The sequence below is a fragment of the Leptopilina boulardi genome, unplaced genomic scaffold, assembly GCF_019393585.1.
Source record: "Leptopilina boulardi isolate dan_hultmark-lab unplaced genomic scaffold, ZJU_Lbou_2.1 LbouV2_273, whole genome shotgun sequence".
In the NCBI taxonomy this organism is placed as follows: domain Eukaryota; kingdom Metazoa; phylum Arthropoda; class Insecta; order Hymenoptera; family Figitidae; genus Leptopilina; species Leptopilina boulardi.
The window spans coordinates 3,717,846-3,736,725 of record NW_026137833.1 but is presented as its reverse complement, the minus strand read 5'-3'; the positions used below and the strand labels follow the sequence as shown (position 1 = coordinate 3,736,725).

The following is an 18,880-nucleotide window of genomic DNA, read 5'->3' as shown; positions in this document are numbered from 1 at the left end:
TCTCTTAAGCTCTGTATACAGTTAATCTTCGTTTGTTTAAAATGAAATTTCTTTTTTTTTCTCTCTCTCTCTTCAAAAATATTCTAGACGTTAAATTTTGTAAGATTAATTTGTCATAGGTTGAAACTTTTAAACAGATGATCATTAATTTTGATTATAATAGAAAACTAGACTGTAATAAGACAGAATAAGAGAAGTAGAATTTATCGTTTGTAAATTTATATTGGAATAATCATTCAAACGAAACGTTAGACACGTTCGACGATTTTAGTTCTTTGCTCCAAGGAAAGTCCAATCTTACCTCAACGACGACGACGACGACGATGACCGTTATTTAACTTGCTTATAACTGACAAGATTTCTGTATAATAAACTCTTTATTATTGTAAATTTAAGTGTATATATTGCCACAATGCCTAGCAATACTTATTGATGCTATTTTCTTTTGATAGATTTATTTATTTCCTGAATACGATAAAAATAAATTTCAATGCTGACAGGGAGAATTAACTATCATTTTAACGAACCGCGAGTTATTACGTATTTAAAATGAAAATTCATTTTTTAATATATTTTTTTTTTAAATTAAAAATTGGAAAATTTTTTTATCTAAAAATTTATTTTTATACATTGGCAGTGAATGATAAAAATATTCGCGGAGGGAAAACAATGTTAAAGTTTTTTTTTTTTTTTTTTAAATGCTAGTCTTTCAACTTTTCATGGTTACGTTGAAACGGTAGCTTTAATAATCGTAGCCAATGAGTAATCGAGTCTCCACAACAGAATTGAGAAAAACATTTCCTCAGACCTCATCCGCACGAACTGTCATTTCCGGTATAAGGTTGAAATGGTCGATAAAAGCGAAAAAAAGAAAATTAGTTCCAGTTTACAAAAAGTACGTAGAATGAAAAATTTTCACAAATAAAAACAATTATTTCTTTTTTTGCATAAACTTTTAATTGCTATTGTCAATTTTTTTGTTTGGTTGATTTCATTTTATAACCTCTTTAACATATTTGTAAATTAATTTCAAAAACACTTTTTTTTTCCCTCTTATCCCCCTAATTCTTTAAATGACAATTATTTTTAATTGCTTTGGTATATATAAAAAAAGACTTTCAAAAATTTATCGATGTTTCGGAAAAGACTCATAAAAAATATTGACGATGACTCGTAAAGTGATTTTCTTAACAATTTTCTTGGTATTTGTTTTTTGATTAGATATTTTTATATATTATATCTGTTTCGATATACTTTTTAACAGATTAAAATATGATTCTATTTATTTTTGTTTCGTGTTTAAAAAGCGGGAAGGGAAAATTGTGAGTTATTTCAGTTTTAAAACCAATCATTCTTTAGCTGTCATAACAAACAGATAAAATTCCAACTACCTAATGTCGGACAACATCTAAGATCTTTACTTAAATGGAGATACTCAAAAAGAACAAAGGCCAAGGAAGAATTGACCATTTTTACAATGACGGAAGCCTCTTTTATTATTCCGGAAATAACGAGGGAAATTTTGGAGCGCGTTTTACTTGGTATACTTATAATTATAATGATAAATTTTTTTTTTTAATTTTTGCCATTTGATTCAAATATTTTTAAAACAAATTTTAACTTATTTAAAAAAATGAGTCCAGATTTTATTTAACTGATTAAGAACTCCTAATGCTTTACACTTGAAAAAAAAAATGCTTATGTGTGACTTTGGCTCTTATTGCATATTTTAAATTCAATTATGAATATTAAGATTACAAGACTAGACTTATTGATTAGGGACAAGATGTAGCGCAAGGTAATGTCCGCGCGCTGTTCGTGCGCTTCGACATACCGTTACAATTTATTTTAATTCATCGATGAAAGTGGCACGATACGGCATATAGTCCGAAATGCCTTGTCGGACAGCAAAAATTCTTTTCAACTTGGCTAGACATGGAGCTCGCGAGATGAAGCAATCTTCTCTTAATGAATTTTCCCAATATGAAATATATATATATTTATATCTGTATGTGTGGTTTTTTTTTTTCTTTGTAGAAATTGCCAAGTTGAATGATGAAGAAAACGAAATCCAATTTCAGACAACGGATAATCCAATGATGAATTCACGAAGTAAACTTACTTTTGAAAAATGGCGTTTCACATCAGAATTTATTCCCTCCATTGGTAACGAACCCTCCATGTCATCCACTTCATCGTCCCTTCCTCGTCTGTCCACAAGTATCTACTTCTTTTTTTTGTATATATATATAAGTGTATTACTTTACAAAAGAGTCTAATGGCGCTCAATATATTTATGTTGCCAGAAAGAAGTTTTTGTTATTTTAATAAAAACTTCTTTTCTTTGACTGATGCAATTTATTAAGCAAGAAAAATGATTTCTTTGATATTTTTGTTTTAAATCAAGAAGTTTCTTTTTTTTAGAAGATATTTTCTTTAAATTATCCCTATACAGCACCGAAACTTTCCTAAAGATTTATTTGAAATGTTCGGAATATTTCAAATGAATCTTTAGGAAATCTTTAGGAAAGTTTCGATGCTGTGAGGGTAATAAAAATTACAAATAAAAATTTTCATTCCGATTTCTTGTATAACAAAAGAAACAATTGATTCTACATGCAGGATTTCTTTATTAGTAATAATTTTTCTGAATTAAACAATAATAGTTATAGAAGAAATTTTTTTAAAATGTAACAAAAAGTTTATTTTGGTTTTCTACATATTGGATATAAAATTAATTGGAAATATACTCCTAAATAGTCTTTGTTGATAGAGAATGAAATAGATGAGTGGAAAACTTATATTTATTGATTTACATGCTCAACTATAAAAATTCACATGATTTCTTTTTTATAATGAAAATTTGTAATATAAATATATACGTATATATATATACCGATAAATTACCACGAGAAAAGCCATATTAGAATCATAAATATTTTAATGAGAGCTAAATTCCATCGTTGCCTCCTCATCATTAAAGTTTCTCTAATAAAGTTTTAATTAATTGTATAGATTAGAGTGACCTCAATAATATAGAAGAATATAATAATGAAATTCATTTTTTAAAAAAAGCCTTTTTATGGAAAAAAATCGTTTACATTATATGCAATATATATTAAAATAATTATTACATGCAAAGATAGCCCAGTATTTAACCGAATAATACTTTTTTTCTTCTGCTGGAAACAACACGCTAATTACAATGTTAATATAAAATGTGTTCTTTTAAATTTTTTAAACTTTTTATGACTTGCGCTTTTTTTCTGGCAAAATAGTCACTCGCAAATATAGCCCAGTATTTAACCAAATAATACTTTTTTTCTTCTGCTGGAAAAAACACGCTAATTACAATGTCAGTATAAAATGTGTTTTTTTTAATTCTTAAAAATATTTCATATCTTTTGCTTTTTTTTGGCTAAATAGTCATTTTCAAATATAGCACAGTATTTAACCGAATAATACATTTTTTTCTTCTCCTGGAAATAGTATACTGATTATGATTCTGATACAATGTCAATATAAAATGTGTGTTTTTTTTAATTTTCGAAAATTTTTTATTACTTTCGCTTTCTTTTTGGTTAAATAGTCACTTTCAAATATAGCACAGTATTTAACCGAATAATACATTTTTTTCTTCTGCTAGAAAAAAGTACACTGATTATGATTCTGATACAATGTCAATATAAAATGTGTTTTTTTTTAATTTTCGAAAATTTTTGACGACTTTCGTTTTTTTCTGGCAAAATAGTCACTTCAAAACATAGCCCAGTATTAAACCGAATAATACATTTTTTTCTTCTGCTAGAAAAAAGTAAAATATGATTACAATTTTGATGCGAGTTTTTCAAAATAGATTTTAAAATAACATTTCATTATCGATAATTATTTTGATTATTATAACGTTATTTTTGACCTGATTCAATTTCTAGTCTAATTTTGATCTTTTTATTATTAGTATTAGAGATATTATTATTTTTTTTTTATTTTTATTAATATTAATATAATTTTATTTTTTTTATTATTATTATTATTTTATTTTCTAAGGTGAAACTCAAATTGAACATAGATCTGAAGCGAGTGCGATCAACGCCTCATCATCGAACCTATCTGCTTTTCCATCAAACACTTTTGAGAATACTACTCCAGGTGTAAACCTCGGAAATTTCATCAGCGATCCCATCATTTATCATTATAATGTCGAATATCTCCTAGCTATCAATTCTATGGGATACAACATTTTACCTACATTGTATGATCTTTCAAAATACTTATTTTACATTTATTTTTAGAATTTTACATATATCAGAAAATACCTCATTTCAAAAATTTTCATAATTTTTTCATTCCCTAATTAATTGAGTACGTTAAAATTAAATTTTATACATCTAATGTTATTGTGTTAACATTTTCAAAAATTGAAATTTTCTACTTGGTTAGAGTGACCTTAATAGCAGAAGAATAAAATAATAAAATTCATTTTTAAAAAAAACCTTTTTATGTAAAAAAAATCGTTTACAATATATATTAAAATAATTACATGCAAAGATAGCGCAGTATTTAACCGAATAACATTTTTTTTCTTCTGATGGAAAAAAACCCGCTAATTACAATGTCTATATGAAATGTGTTTTTTTTTAATTTATAAAATATTTCATATCTTTTGCTTTTTTGGAAAAATAGTCGTTTTTAAATATAGCCCAGTATTTAACCGAATAATTTTTTTTTATTAGAAAATACCTCACTACAAAAATTTTCATAACTTTTTCAATCCCTAATTGATCAAAAACGTGAAAATTAAATTTTATGCATCGAATGTTTTTGTTAACTTTTCTAAAAATGCATTACTGCAGTAGTATAATCAAACTGATTATTCAGTTATAATTTAAAGAAAGAATATTTTATAAAATGATTTTATCAGATATACGGAAAAATAATTTCACTATAATAATTCTCTCTTTCAATTCACGTTAAATAAGTATATATCTCTCTCTATATATATATACATATAAAACTAAATAACTATGAACTTAGCTGAAATTGCATATTATTATGGATCGTAGATCACTGACAGGAGGACAATTTGATAGTATGAGTGCCCCTTTGTATCAAGTGAATGAATCTCAAACCGAATCTTATGGCGGAAGTTCCACATCTGGCACTATATCGGATGCCACTGATGGGTAAGCCCCATATGTGTGTTGTTATAATCTTTTAGAAACCTCTTAAGTGAAGCGGAGTTATTAATCTTGAAAATTTTATTACATAAATTTTTTATAGTAGAAAAGAAACCTTTTAAGAATTCACATATATATAGTATATATTAATATACGTAATTAAAAGAGTGACTGCACTTTTTCACTTTTTAAGTGGTTAGTTTTTAAAAAGAAAAAAAAATTATTTTTTAAATCTCCCTTCACTTAGTTTATGCAGGGCATAGTTACCTCGGGCAACAAATTTTGAAAAGCGCAAAAATTAAGAAAAGTGATTTTTATCTCTATTGTTAAAAACAAAAAAAATGTTAAGATAATTGTTAAAAATTTCCTATTCGCTTCGGGCATCATTTCATTCAAAGTATGTAATTATAAAAAAGTTAATTTCTGCTGTTCAAACTAAGTCGAAAATTTATTATGAAATTTCATTTAACGCATGATTTACTTCAGAGAGGTTTTAAGTTACATATATGGGAATTTCTCACATTTATAATGCATGTAGAACTTTAAAGTTTTCCTCTTCTTCTTCTTCTTCTTTTACATTTAAATAGAATCGTTTTTTTACTTTTTGATAATTTGCATTTATTTTATAGTTGTAAACGTGCTTATAAAAGGAAAGTTAAAAAAATATTACTAAAAGTTAATTTCGCAATATAAAAATGAAAATATCTCTAAAACTTATAGAATTTTAGAACCTTTAATAAAAGTTCAAATATAAATTAAGAAAAAAAATTTTAATAAAAAAAAGCTATTTATTTTATCATGAAGAAAATTTTAATAAAAATTTTAGCAGATTTTACCTTATTATAATAATTATGTATTCATATAACTTATAGAATTCATTGACCGTATAGTTATTGGTGCATATATTATTTGCTTATCTTATATTTATGTCTTAAATGGTATAGTTTAATTCTTAACTTGATATTTTAATATATAGAAACATTTATTAAAGAAAATAATTTATTAATAATATCTTTCGATTATATAATTTTTAAATATAAAGCTTGTCTCGTAAATGAAATTCGTTTTTCAAAATGTAAACAAATTATAATAAATTTTGCATCTAATACATATATATGATTTATTCGGGAAAAAAATCTGTTTTTCCTTCTTTGAAGGATAATTTATTTCACGATTGATTCTTTAAGAGGAAATCAATAATTGAATCATTTGAATGATGATAGTTTGGATATAAAGATTTGACCTAAATGTAAAACGATTGAGTTTAATATCCCTGATACAAATATAGGATTTCCGTTAAAACCGCACCTTGACGTAAGATTCCTCTTATCCATGAAACTTTATTTGCAATTTTCTTCGTATTTTTGCGCGTCGATAATTTATGTATATATAGTCTAGTGTTTCCGATCAATTTTTATCTCCGGATATTTGCGCTATCTGCTTGAAAAAATGAGGGAAATAATTTATATTAGTATATAAAATGTAGTTAGGTTCACAATAATTCTAACTTTAAAATTTTGTTATACGAGACCGACCGCGCGCTACAGCGCGCGGATTTTTTGTACTTTCTTTACGATTAATTAATTATTTCCTACATTAATATTAGTTAGGTTTATAGTTTAATCTGAAGTTGTTATTTATTATATTGTAGTTCCTTCATTTTTGATAATTTCAAAATATGTCGATATAATGAAAGTATTGTAAAAATAAAGAAAAGTACAATTGACAATTGCTTGAAAGAAAAATACTTAACTATGAAGTGAACAGTTAAGGATTTGAATTATATATAATAATTGAGTAATAAAGATAAACCCTCATATAAAAGTAAATATTCGCTTGGTTAGTGGAAAAAAAGGACACGTCGAATTTTCTTTGAAAAAGAGGACACGTTGCTTTTTAGTTGAAGAAAAGGACACATCGAAAATAATGTTAAAGTTAATGAAGTAAGTAACGATATGTTCATTGGGTAAATGAACAGGTAATCGGGTAACAGAATGACTTTTATTCTGTATTGGTCTTCCAAAAATTCTGTCACACGCTTCAACGGGACTTACATATCGAGTTTCAATGAAATTTCAAATTTCATCACATTCTATAGAAGTTGCACTATTGGCACTATCTGTTATTTCAATAGCAGCAGCATCATGCCCCTTATAAATATATTTATACAGATATTTTACTGATTTAATGCTAGAAACAACTTCTACATTAATATGGCAATTAAATAATTGTAATAATGTAGAGTTGTATGGGACAACGTACTGATTATCTGCTGTTCCTCTATTTGGACGATTAAAAGTTCCGTTATTGCGACGACGGTACGTCGGATATCCATTTTCATCCATTATTGTTTCTGAGCAGAATTTCTTTGGAAAACTTTTTGAACATTTACCATTTTCATCTTTACACCAGCTCCCACATGGACCATGAATCATGTTTCTCATAACAATATCATGAAGTACAGGATTTTCCGATGGATCTGGAATTTCTGCAGAAATATATTTGTCAACAATCTCTGATGTGGTTATTTTATTGTTTTGCTTTAAGTTTACTAATAAATGCATATGAGTCAATCCACGCTTTTGATACTCAACAACATACACATATGCAAGTATTTCACCAAATAATTTCTCCTTTACAATTAAATTAATCACTTCATTTTTCTTTATGTTAAAAACTCTAGAAACAATATCTGGTCTGTCAGCTGCAGTTTGATGAGGTAGTAAATTTTCCTGTATCTCACGCCAATTTGGATTACATGTCATCGTAATAAATAGATCTGGTTTCCCAAATTTTCTCACAATAGCCATCGCATCCTGATAATTTTGTAACATATTTCTTGGTGAACCTGTGAATGATGATGGAAGAATTACAATTTTACCTACCTCACTGTTCGACTCATCTGCCCTTCTTTGTAAATGATCAATTAGCCCTTTGTAACTTTCGGCACGGAGAGTTGATTGATTATTTCGACAGAAATTTGTCCTATCTTTTTCAACTTTCACATAATTATCAACAATCCATTGCTGAAATAATCGTCCACCTTTTAAAATAACATTCTCATCTCTAGACGCTATTTTAAACTTGATGTATGCAGACCGTGAAACTCGTTTATTAGAGTTAACACAAGTCATATTTTCATCCCAACCTCTCGTACCATATGGATAAAATAATGGATATATCCATGGCTCAACATTAGGGTTCATAGAACTTACATATTGTAAATTTTTATTTCCTTTATTATACAAAGTGACGTATGATTCTGGAATATCACCATCTGCAGTTGTAGTAAAAATTGCAGCAACTTCATTGACTTTTTGTATATTGTATCGTCTACTATCCATCCCAGGTTTCAATGTAAATAATAATTGCATCTCAGGCTCAATGGTTAGGTTATTTTCAGTCATTGATTTTTCCATTTCTTCATGCATCATACGGTAAGATTGTGCGAAGATATTACAATCCCGAAGAGCAGTGTCAATTGCATTAATAATATCTCGGTTTAATGTCTGAAATTGATTACATCGAATGTCTGTGGATTCGTTTTGATCCACGATAAATAATTGTCCAAATGAAGGATTGCTGTTATCTTCAGCATATATAGATGTATTCATTTGATAATAAACCTGACCATGTATTTTAAAACAATAAGGTCCAGGACGTGTATTATTAAAATCAACTAAATTTGCATTAAAGGATGCAAATGCAAATGAATTATTATAACATCGAACACGTTCATGAAAATGATTTGATAGTTCATGCGTTCCGTCAAATAAACTCTGCAATATTAATGGTGGCTTAGGTAAATCTTCCAGAATAACTTCACCATGCTTACAACAATCATTAAAAGAATTTTTTTTATTGGGCACTTGCTCTGCTTTAAAATGCTTAGCATTACAATGCTTACATAAAATGTTCATTTCACCAGAATAATGTTCCTCTATAACTGTATCTGTACAATTATTACACAGGTTTTCAATCTGAGAAAAATTCCGTTTCCTTTTTCGATAATTGCGTTGATAATCAGCTTTTTTAAAATGATATGACTGTCTTTCTTGAACAGTGTAATCAACATTTTTATTTCTTATTTCATTTGATGCAATGGACACATAATTCTCAGTGCTTGATGAAGTTGAAGGCAAGCTTTGAGAAAGAATATTTACAAATTGATCTGTACATGGATCGCTGTTTGAATCCAATTCTTTATGTTTAACATCACTCTTTTCATAAAAGCTGTCGACTTTTATTTTTTTTAATGTACTTGATGCAACAGATACAACATTATCAATGCTTAATGATGTTGAAGGCATACTATCGACTTCTATACGAACATTATTATTAGAATTATTTGAAATATTTTTAACATTATCATTTACTTTTTGACGGTATCTTCTTTGAGAATCTGCTTTTCTTTGAAGTTTTAAAACTTGGTACTGTTCTTCTTCTGAAGAAGAACGTAGTGCTCGTCTTTTTGACCCAGTTAGAATGGAAATATTTGGTGCAATAGATACAACGTTATCAATATTTAATGATGTTGAAGGCATACTGTCGACTTCTATACGAACATTATTATTAGAATTATTTGAAATATTTTTAACATTATCATTTACTTTTTGACGGTATCTTCTTTGAGAATCTGCTTTTCTTTGAAGTTTTAAAAGTTGGTATTGTTCTTCTTCCGAAGGAGAACGTACTGCACGTCTTTTTGGCATGATTAGATTGGAAAATTTAATTTACATTCCATAAAATTTATAACCTATTACAAATTTATAGAAAATGTAAACACTTTGTTTTCAAGCTTATAAAACAAAGAATCTCATGCGTTTTAACTGAAAAGTTTGATATATTTGCAAGATATTTTGTAGCTAATGTAAAGATATAATGTATAAATAATGTAGATATCTATCAATACGATTTAATATATATATTTTTAAATTTTACGATATCTGTGTATTTGTCTGTGTATATCTGTCATATCTGTTTTTATCTTTTTATCTTATGTGAAACTGCTCCATATAATGTATCAATAATGTAAAGATATCTATCAATACGATTAAATGATATTATATACTTTAATTTTATGATATCTGTGTATTTGAATTCTGTGTATTAAATTCTTAAATCTGTCATTTGTTTTTATCTTTTTATCTTATGTGAAACTGCTCCATATAATGTATCAATAATGTAAAGATATCTATCAATACGATTAAATGATATTATATACTTTAATTTTATGATATCTGTGTATTTGAATTCTGTGTATTAAATTCTTAAATCTGTCATATCTGATTTTATCTTTTTATCTTATGTGAAACTGCTCTATTTATTTTTTAAAAATATTTTAACACAACACAACAATTATAAACACTTAAAAAAAAATTTCAATACTAAAATACATTCTTCACTTTTTTAATAATCAAACAATTCAATTATATTGCAATTTCACATTTTTAATTTCTCACTTTCATTTATTTATCTTAATTAAAATTCTTAAATTTGTTATATCTGTTTACATCACTTTTATTTCATGTGAAACAATTCTATTTTTAGAAAATATTTTAACACAACACAACAATTACAAACACTTCAAAAAAATTTTTCAATAACAAAGCACATTCTTCTCTAGCAATTTCACATTTTTAATTAATCACTTTTAAAAACAATAAAATTTTAACCTTTTTTACTATTCCTTTTCACAGGAACAGAAATGTAGAAATATTATGTTCTGTCGATTTTTTACACAATTTAAACAAAACACTATTGGTAAATGCACTTTTTCACTATTTATTGCTTTTTTACACACAAAAATAATAATCACATTTATCACTATTTCACTAATTTTTTCAAAGAAACAAATTATTATAAGTACTATATATCAATTTTCACTATTTGTTTCTTTATTGACACAGAACTGTATAAATATTACTTTTTCGCGTTTTCCAAATATGAATTATCAAAATGGCGTAAAATCACGAACAGTAAATGTTGATAGCGACGCGTCGACGTTCATTCTGTCTTTGTCTCTCGAATTGTTTGTCCTTGTTTCCCCCTAAAGACCGACGCGTCGCTATCAACGCGTCGAATCGTATTCTGAACTCTCCTTTAAGAACATTTAAAATCAACCAATAAGGAAAGGTATCTACACTTGAAGTTAGCTGCAGTTTACCTGTCGCCACTTTAAAAACCAATCAGATTTCACGAATTTGAATTTAAGCCAATCAGACGTCACGACTATGATTTAAACCAATGAGGAAAGGTATCTACGCATGAAGTTAGCCGATTACACTTCTCGTTTTTAAGAAAGGATTTAATCCAAATTTTTTTCTATAATTAGATATATATGTATGACTAAGCATCGAAAGAAATATGACTTTACGGAAATGGCAGATGTTATTGACTGTAAATGAAGTGTTCGTTTTAGTTTCAATTTACATAATATGTTCGCGCATTGACCGCGTACACAGTAAAAAAATTGGTAACGGTATCACACCGCGTGCTAGTATTGCGCTCGCGGTTGGTGGTTTACATTCGCTTGTGGCTTAACGACACAAAGATTATATTCTCGTTCAGACCCCGTAACAGTTTCGCGAATATAACACTACTGCACAGTGAATTTTATCGCCCTTAAATCTCTTGCGCTTCTCTGCGATCAGTATATATATATAGGTATAGGTATTACAACGGAAAAAAGAGAAACTTTCCCTCGTTACCGAATGTCAAACTGATATCCATTTCCTCTTTATATATATATTTTTTATTGTAAATTCACATATATGTATGTATATATATCACTCATTTTTATCATTAGGCTTCGTCTCTCGATTTGGTAATTGTTTCTTTTTAATTTTCCTGATGGGAATACAAACTATTATATATTTACATACCTCATTCGGTTTATTATTCGGTTTATTGATAAATAAATTTCGATGTATAGAGAAACTTATAAAAAAAAATTTTTAATAGAGACCCAGGGGACGACCATTTTAAGTAAAAATTATTTAAACAAGGAAATCAAAATTGATTGATTCTCACAGTAACACTTGTTTTTTGATTTGAATATATTTTTAATTAGAGTAAATTTTCTACTTGCTTAGAGTGACCTCAATAGAAAAATTACAATATATGCAAAATATATATATAAAAATAACCACATGCAAAGATAGCCCAGTATTTAACCGAATAACCTTTTTCTTCTATCGATGGAAAAAAACACGCTAATTACAATGTCAATATAAAATGTGTCTTTTTAAATTTTTAAAAATATTTCATATATTTTGATTTTTTTGGCAAAATAGTCACTTTCAAAAATAGCACAGTATTTAACCGAATAATACATTTTTTTCTTCTCCTGGAAAAAAGTACACTGTTTATGATTCTGATGCAATGTCAATATAAAATCTGTTTTTTTAAATTCTCAAAAAATTTTGATGCCTTTCGCTTTGTTTTTGACAAAACAATCACTTCCAAACATAGCGCAGTATTTAACCAAATAATATTTTTTTCTTCTGCTGGAAAAAAGTACACTGATTATGATTCTGATACAATGTCAATATAAAATGTATCTTTAAATTCTTAAAAATATTTTGATTTTTTTGGCAAAATAGTCACTTTAAAATATAGCACAGTATTTAACCGAATAATACATTTTTTTCTTCTGCTGGAAAAAGTACACTGATTATGATTCTGATGCAATGTCAATATAAAATCTGTTTTTTTAAATTCTCAAAAAATTTTGATGACTTTCGCTTTGTTTCTGACAAAACAATCACTTGGAAATGTAGCCCAGTATTTAACCGAATAACATTTTTTTTTCTTCGGCTGGAAAAAAGTACACTGATTATTATTCTGATACAATGTCAATGTAAAATGTGTTTATTTTTAATTCTCGAAAATTTTTGACGACTTTCGCTTTTTTTCTGGCAAAATTGTCACTTTCAAATATAGCACAGTATTTAACCGAATAATACATTTTTTTCTTCTCCTAGAAAAAGTACACTGATTATGATTCTGATGCAATATTAATATAAAATCTGTTTTTTTAGATTCTCAAAAAATTTTGATGACTTTCGCTTTGTTTCTAACAAAACAATCACTTGGAAATGTAGCCCAGTATTTAACCGAATAACATTTTTTTTCTTCGGCTGGAAAAAAGCACACGGATTATGATGCCGGTATACATTATATCACAGAAGAAAATACTCTCATTGGTAGTTTGTGTCCATTAAATAATTCGTTACAAATTGCAAATAAATAATTAAAATAAACTCAGTGAATGTTTCATATAATAGAATTAGACATTTCAGGGAAGAGATTTTCTATGAAATTGACATTAATTTCTATTGTTGTATATAGGTAACAATAAATTTAGTATCGAATAATTTAGCAATACTACACCAATAATTCTTGTTCACGATCAAACTTGATATTTTTCCTTTTTAGTAGAGGTACAACTGTAAAATAATGACAAAGACACAACTAACAATGAGTGTTAAATTTCGAAATTCTCAGACGTAGTTGGGAAATAAAACGCGCGCGCGCGCACTCACCCCACATGGAAATATAAAACTAGCTCTAATTTCAGAATATGCCGTAAAAATGTATAGTATGTATTTTATGGATTTTGGATAGTGACGGGTGTATTTGAGTTTATTAACGTTCGCTGTAAATCGGTCCGAGGAAATACATTGAATAGATAGTAAATTTTTTTTTTCGTGTGCAATATTATACCTTACACATATATAGATATATATACTGTAATATGAAGATACCGGAGGTCTACTTTGAGTTGGGTTTATGCTCGGTACATATAATTATAGTAGTGTTCCCCTTTGCTGAATCGTGACTCATTCGTTTTTGTTTCATGGCTGATGCATAATACTATATATGTATACGAATAGATTGGTTGATTAATTTCTATTCTGCAATATAGCGGATTGCAAATGACACAATTTGCAGTTATGTGTCAAATGACAAGTAGCAAATGTAATCGAAGATTGTGGTATATTAGAGGACGTTGACTGTTAAGAATCCGTTTAGATTGTTTTACTGTTTCTACCTTGTTTGGTAGTTTACAAATCTTATAATAATAAATTAATATACATTAGAACAAAATTGTCAAATGATGAAGAAAGTACAGTGGATCAATTTAACGAAATTGTAATTCTAAAGAGATTTTATAATTTTTTGGAAAGTTAATATATCATCAGTGTCATTAATTAGTTTGTTGTCAGTTAAATTGGAATTGACCGACAAAATTCGTTATGGCTTACATATATATGTTTCACACAAGAGATGTCGTACCTTGGCACGAAATATGGATTTTTGGGGCTTGTTTTAAGGGTGCGGTGAAGCCCACCTTCGACACAATAGCGTGTCGAAAGGCTTTCTGCGCGACTTTGATTCCAATAGAAGATGATATATATGCGCCACCACCTTAGTAAATTTTGTTAAGAGTTTCCGTTTCTTTGTTAATTTTCATTAAGAAAAGTTGAATTAGGTGCGGCGTTAAATATTCCTTTTTTCATATATATATACCATAATTCTAAAATAGAGATAAAATTAGTAAAAGTTTATCAAGGTTAGGAAAAATTTTATTAGACAGGTAGGCACGTGGCATTCATAAAGAAATTTACGATTTTAAACAGTTCATTGGGTTTTTTTTCAAGGGGTCGAAAAAAATTCTTCATATATATAATTCCTTATATCCTGTTTAGAGTTAAAATTTAATAGAAAAATGTATATGTCGCATATATATACAGAAATCGATAGAATCAATAATAAGGAAGGAAACAGGTTATTAAGATTTTTGATAACATTTTACTTTACGTTCGTATTTTATGTTTCTTACGAATGTTATTTTTTTCAGTTTTATGGGAATTTAAAGAAATCGTCTGATTTAGTACCATTTTTTTTAAATAAAAATGCTAGACGACTTAAATAAGAGATTAACATGAAATAAATCTAGGTTACTTCCAGCAAAATTTGTAACTACGATATGAATTTATTATTAAAAAATAATGATTAATTTAACTATATCATAGTTTGCAGATTATATTAAGATTATAAATAAAAAAAAAACTAATGATTCGATTTGAATAACAGTTTTGTTTGTCATCATCTATTGCATAATTTGCCACAATATATAAATGTATATATTGAAAATAAAACGTCGCGACGTAAGAAAAAAAAAATAACAATCGATGTCTGATGAATTTTTTAACAAGACATTAACCTGAATATTTTATTAGGTCCAAATATAATTTGATATTGCCTCATCCTGCTCTGAAACATAGAAAGGCTTCCCGGAATTCGTTTTCTCGCGCGCTTACGGTCTCCGAACAAGAATTATGTACACGACCGGGTTCATAATTGCATGTGGCGAGAGATTCTTGCAAGAGAGGAGAAAAGATTTTATGACTTGACGACCCACTGTCGATGAAGCCAGTAAATCTCGTACCAAAAAAAAAAAAAAAAAGAAAAAATGAACGAAAGAAGAAAAAAAAGTCGATTACAGTCTTTATTCATGAATAAAAATTCTCATTTCTGCAATTCGCTTTCCTTCGAATTTCAAAATTTGTTGACCCATTTTTTCTTTTTCTTGTACGATTCAATTACATACATATTATATGGTACAATTTTTTTCATATTTGAAAGGGTTTGTCTGTGAATTAAATTCTTAATATGATAAAAATTAAAAATATTTCATTTCCCCTTTTGGAAAATGGAGAATTTTTTCTCTTTTTATCATAAAATTTTTAGATTTTGTTAAATTATATATTTCTTTTTGTTTTTTGATAAATATTTTATTCCTGTCGATTATCGCATAAGTTTTTTGCAAATAAAAAATCCCTTACTTACACATGATTGCAACATGTCAAGCAAAACGTGACTTTCTTCCAAGTTATATGAGTAAACTAATCGTTCGAAAGAGTCAAGCCTCACGATATTTCATTATTATTATTATTATTATTATAATCCATATTTATTCTGTAACAGAAGGGCAAGACAAAGAGATTTATATATCGAAAAAAGAAATTTGTCTCTCTTCAATATTATTACTAATATGAAGTAGGAACTTATTTTTTATTATTTATTCGCAAATTAAAATATTCTTTGTAATAATTATTTATTCATCAGTTCTCGTATAGACAAAAACAAAGAAAAATTATGAATAAAATAAAGAAAAAAAAAATCTCATTAAAATATAATTGCGTGAAATATTAAATTCTTACAATACTTTGTTTAAATGTTTAAAATTCACTATACACAAGAGTTTATTGCACTCTATTTGAAATGATTATATATACAAGTGCAATTACTATTTTTAAGTTATATCATTATTCTTTTTTGGGAGGAGAAAAGACAATGTGTTACGTGATAAGAAAAACTCTTGTTCATTCTCGTGGTTAAACGAAAGCAAATTTTTTTTATTTTGGTATTGTGACATATATATATATGTGTATAATAGGAAACAAAAAAAAAGAAAATAAAATTTCATTCTGACTTTGACGGGATTATATGTTACATGTCCGATCGGGTATTATGTAAATGTGGTTTGGCTGCGGGTATATATGTATCAAATTTCAACTCGATGTATCTTATACATATATATATATATATATATATATATGTTTATCGCGTGCCTTAGTGCACGCACATTTTTCTTTTGACAATTTAATGGAGGGATGAAAAACTGCTTTTTCCAAAATAGGAATTTTATCCTCGAGTGAGATAAATATTTTATAACATGATTTTATAATCTTATCCTTCAGTAGAACTGTATTTTTAGATATGTGTTAAGATTAACTATTTATTTAAAAGTATATTTTGTCTTTTGGCAGAAAGATTAATTATATATAATTATGAATACTAATAATAATTGCATTATGATGTTTAATTTAATAAAAAGCTGTTGATTTTCTTTTGGATTTATTCAAGTTAACTGTTTTGTTATGGTTAGAAAGTTCAATTTTTTATTTAATAAGCCAATATTTTATTACTTATTCTGTCAATTATATGAAATATTCACAGTAAACGTTTTGACATCACACGTATATGTCATTATCAATAAAATAAAAATTAATTGTTTTACGAATAAACCATAACAACAACAATAGTGTATTTCTAACCTCAAAACGAATAAATCAAAAACCTCAAAACCATAAAATTTTATAACGAAATGTCGGAAATGATTTTCAATTTTCAAAAATTTTTGATAACTTTCACTTTTTTTCTGACAAAACAACCTCTTGCAAATATAGCCCAGTATTTAACCTAATAATTTTTTTTCTTCTTCTGATGGAAAAAAACACGCTAATTACAATGTCAATATAAAATGTGTTTTTTTGATTATTAAAATTTTTTCATAACTGTTGCTTTTTTCTCTCAAAATAGTCACTTTTAAACATAGCCCAGTATTTAACCGAATAACATTTTTTTCTTCTGCTGGAAAAAATAAACTGATTATGATTCTGATACAATGTCAATATAAAATGTGTTTTTTCTGCTTTCGACTACTGTCAGGTTAAGTTATACTACTCTAAGAGAGGTGAAAAGTACATTTATTGATGATATCTTGCAGATGGCGCAACCTACCAAAAAGTGATTTACTATTTTAACATTATTGAAAGCAAATAATTATGAAATGAAGTTATAATAATGCAATAATAAAATATTGACTGATTAAATGAAAAATTAAACTTTCTAACTGTATCAAAAATAATAATTATTTTAGTACAATAATGACTATTTATTTTCTGTATTTTTTTATAAATTTTTTTTGAATTAATTTAATTATATTACAATGAATTATTTCCTTAAAATAATTATGTTTTTCCATTAAATTTAATGATATATATATATAATGATGTGTGTCTTTAATTTTGATCTGAATTGTAATAAGATAAACAATTAAATCAAGTATATATATATATATATATTTATATATAGAAATTAGAAAATGCAATTAATTTGAAATTAAATGGAAACTGCGCTTTTTATTAAAATATATATAGAAGTGAACAAAGCAACAGCTACTCAGAAACTATGGAAACCATGGACTCAATGAGTGAACAAGACCTGAATCGGCAATACTATCAAGTGCTTCATGCTATCATTAGAAAGCAATTTGATTTCCTCGATGATGATTCTCCAATATACTAATTAAATTAATCAAGACTGGAAAATTGTTTACAATTGAATTGCAAAATAATGTTTGGAATAGTAAAATAAAAAATTTATATATATATATATAAAAGAAAAATAATGGTCAAACACGTATTTATTGTTTTTCTATTGTTGTTATTAATTATTTTAAATTAATATTAAATTAATAAAAAATTAATATTAAATACCAATTTTTACTATCGGTTATTTGACTATTCAATTAAATATAAGTATTAAATAATTATTTTATGGATCAAGTAATTATTTATTTCATAATATTCAAGTAACCGATTATTTGAATCAAATAAATTTTTACATTGTAAATTTTTTTTTCTAAATTAAAATTGTTGTACTTACTAATTTTATTTACTTTTGAATTAAAATTCCAGAAATAAATATTTTTATTTTTTAGTCTTTACATTTTTTAATTCCTAACTTTAAAAAAACATTTAAAAATATATGTATATTGTGTACATTCACTTAGTATTATTTTACCTCTTTTTCATTTATATATTCAATGTCATTATACATATTATCAA

The 18,880-nt window shown here is 26.7% G+C and overlaps 2 protein-coding genes across 6 annotated transcripts in view; both read left to right on the top strand.

The window, feature by feature from the left end:
* The window catches only part of LOC127281584 (uncharacterized), a 210,881-nt gene that overhangs the window by 3,833 nt on the left and 188,168 nt on the right, over positions 1-18,880 (top strand). The window lies entirely within an intron of this gene.
* On the top strand, positions 714-18,343 carry LOC127281595 (uncharacterized). Of its 4 annotated transcripts, none has more exons than XM_051305371.1 (6): positions 714-895; positions 1,360-1,541; positions 2,038-2,112; positions 4,048-4,252; positions 5,064-5,183; positions 18,191-18,343. In XM_051305371.1, the coding sequence occupies exons 1-6, from the start codon at positions 759-761 to the stop codon at positions 18,336-18,338; spliced, it is 867 nt and encodes a 288-aa protein (XP_051161328.1). In that variant the 5' UTR covers positions 714-758; the 3' UTR covers positions 18,339-18,343. The 4 variants fall into 4 exon arrangements, with proteins under 4 accessions (XP_051161328.1, XP_051161326.1, XP_051161327.1 ...); XM_051305369.1 differs by having other exon boundaries at positions 2,038-2,220; XM_051305370.1 differs by having other exon boundaries at positions 727-895; positions 1,376-1,541; positions 2,038-2,220.

Coding starts and splice junctions, on each gene's coding strand:
- LOC127281595 (XM_051305369.1), top strand. CDS start 759: ATGAGTAATCGAGTCTCCACAACAGAATTGAGAAAAACATTTCCTCAG. Junction 1,542..2,037: donor TTTGGAGCGCGTTTTACTTG/GTATACTTATAA, acceptor TTTTCTTTGTAG/AAATTGCCAAGTTGAATGAT. Junction 2,221..4,047: donor CCTTCCTCGTCTGTCCACAA/GTATCTACTTCT, acceptor TTATTTTCTAAG/GTGAAACTCAAATTGAACAT.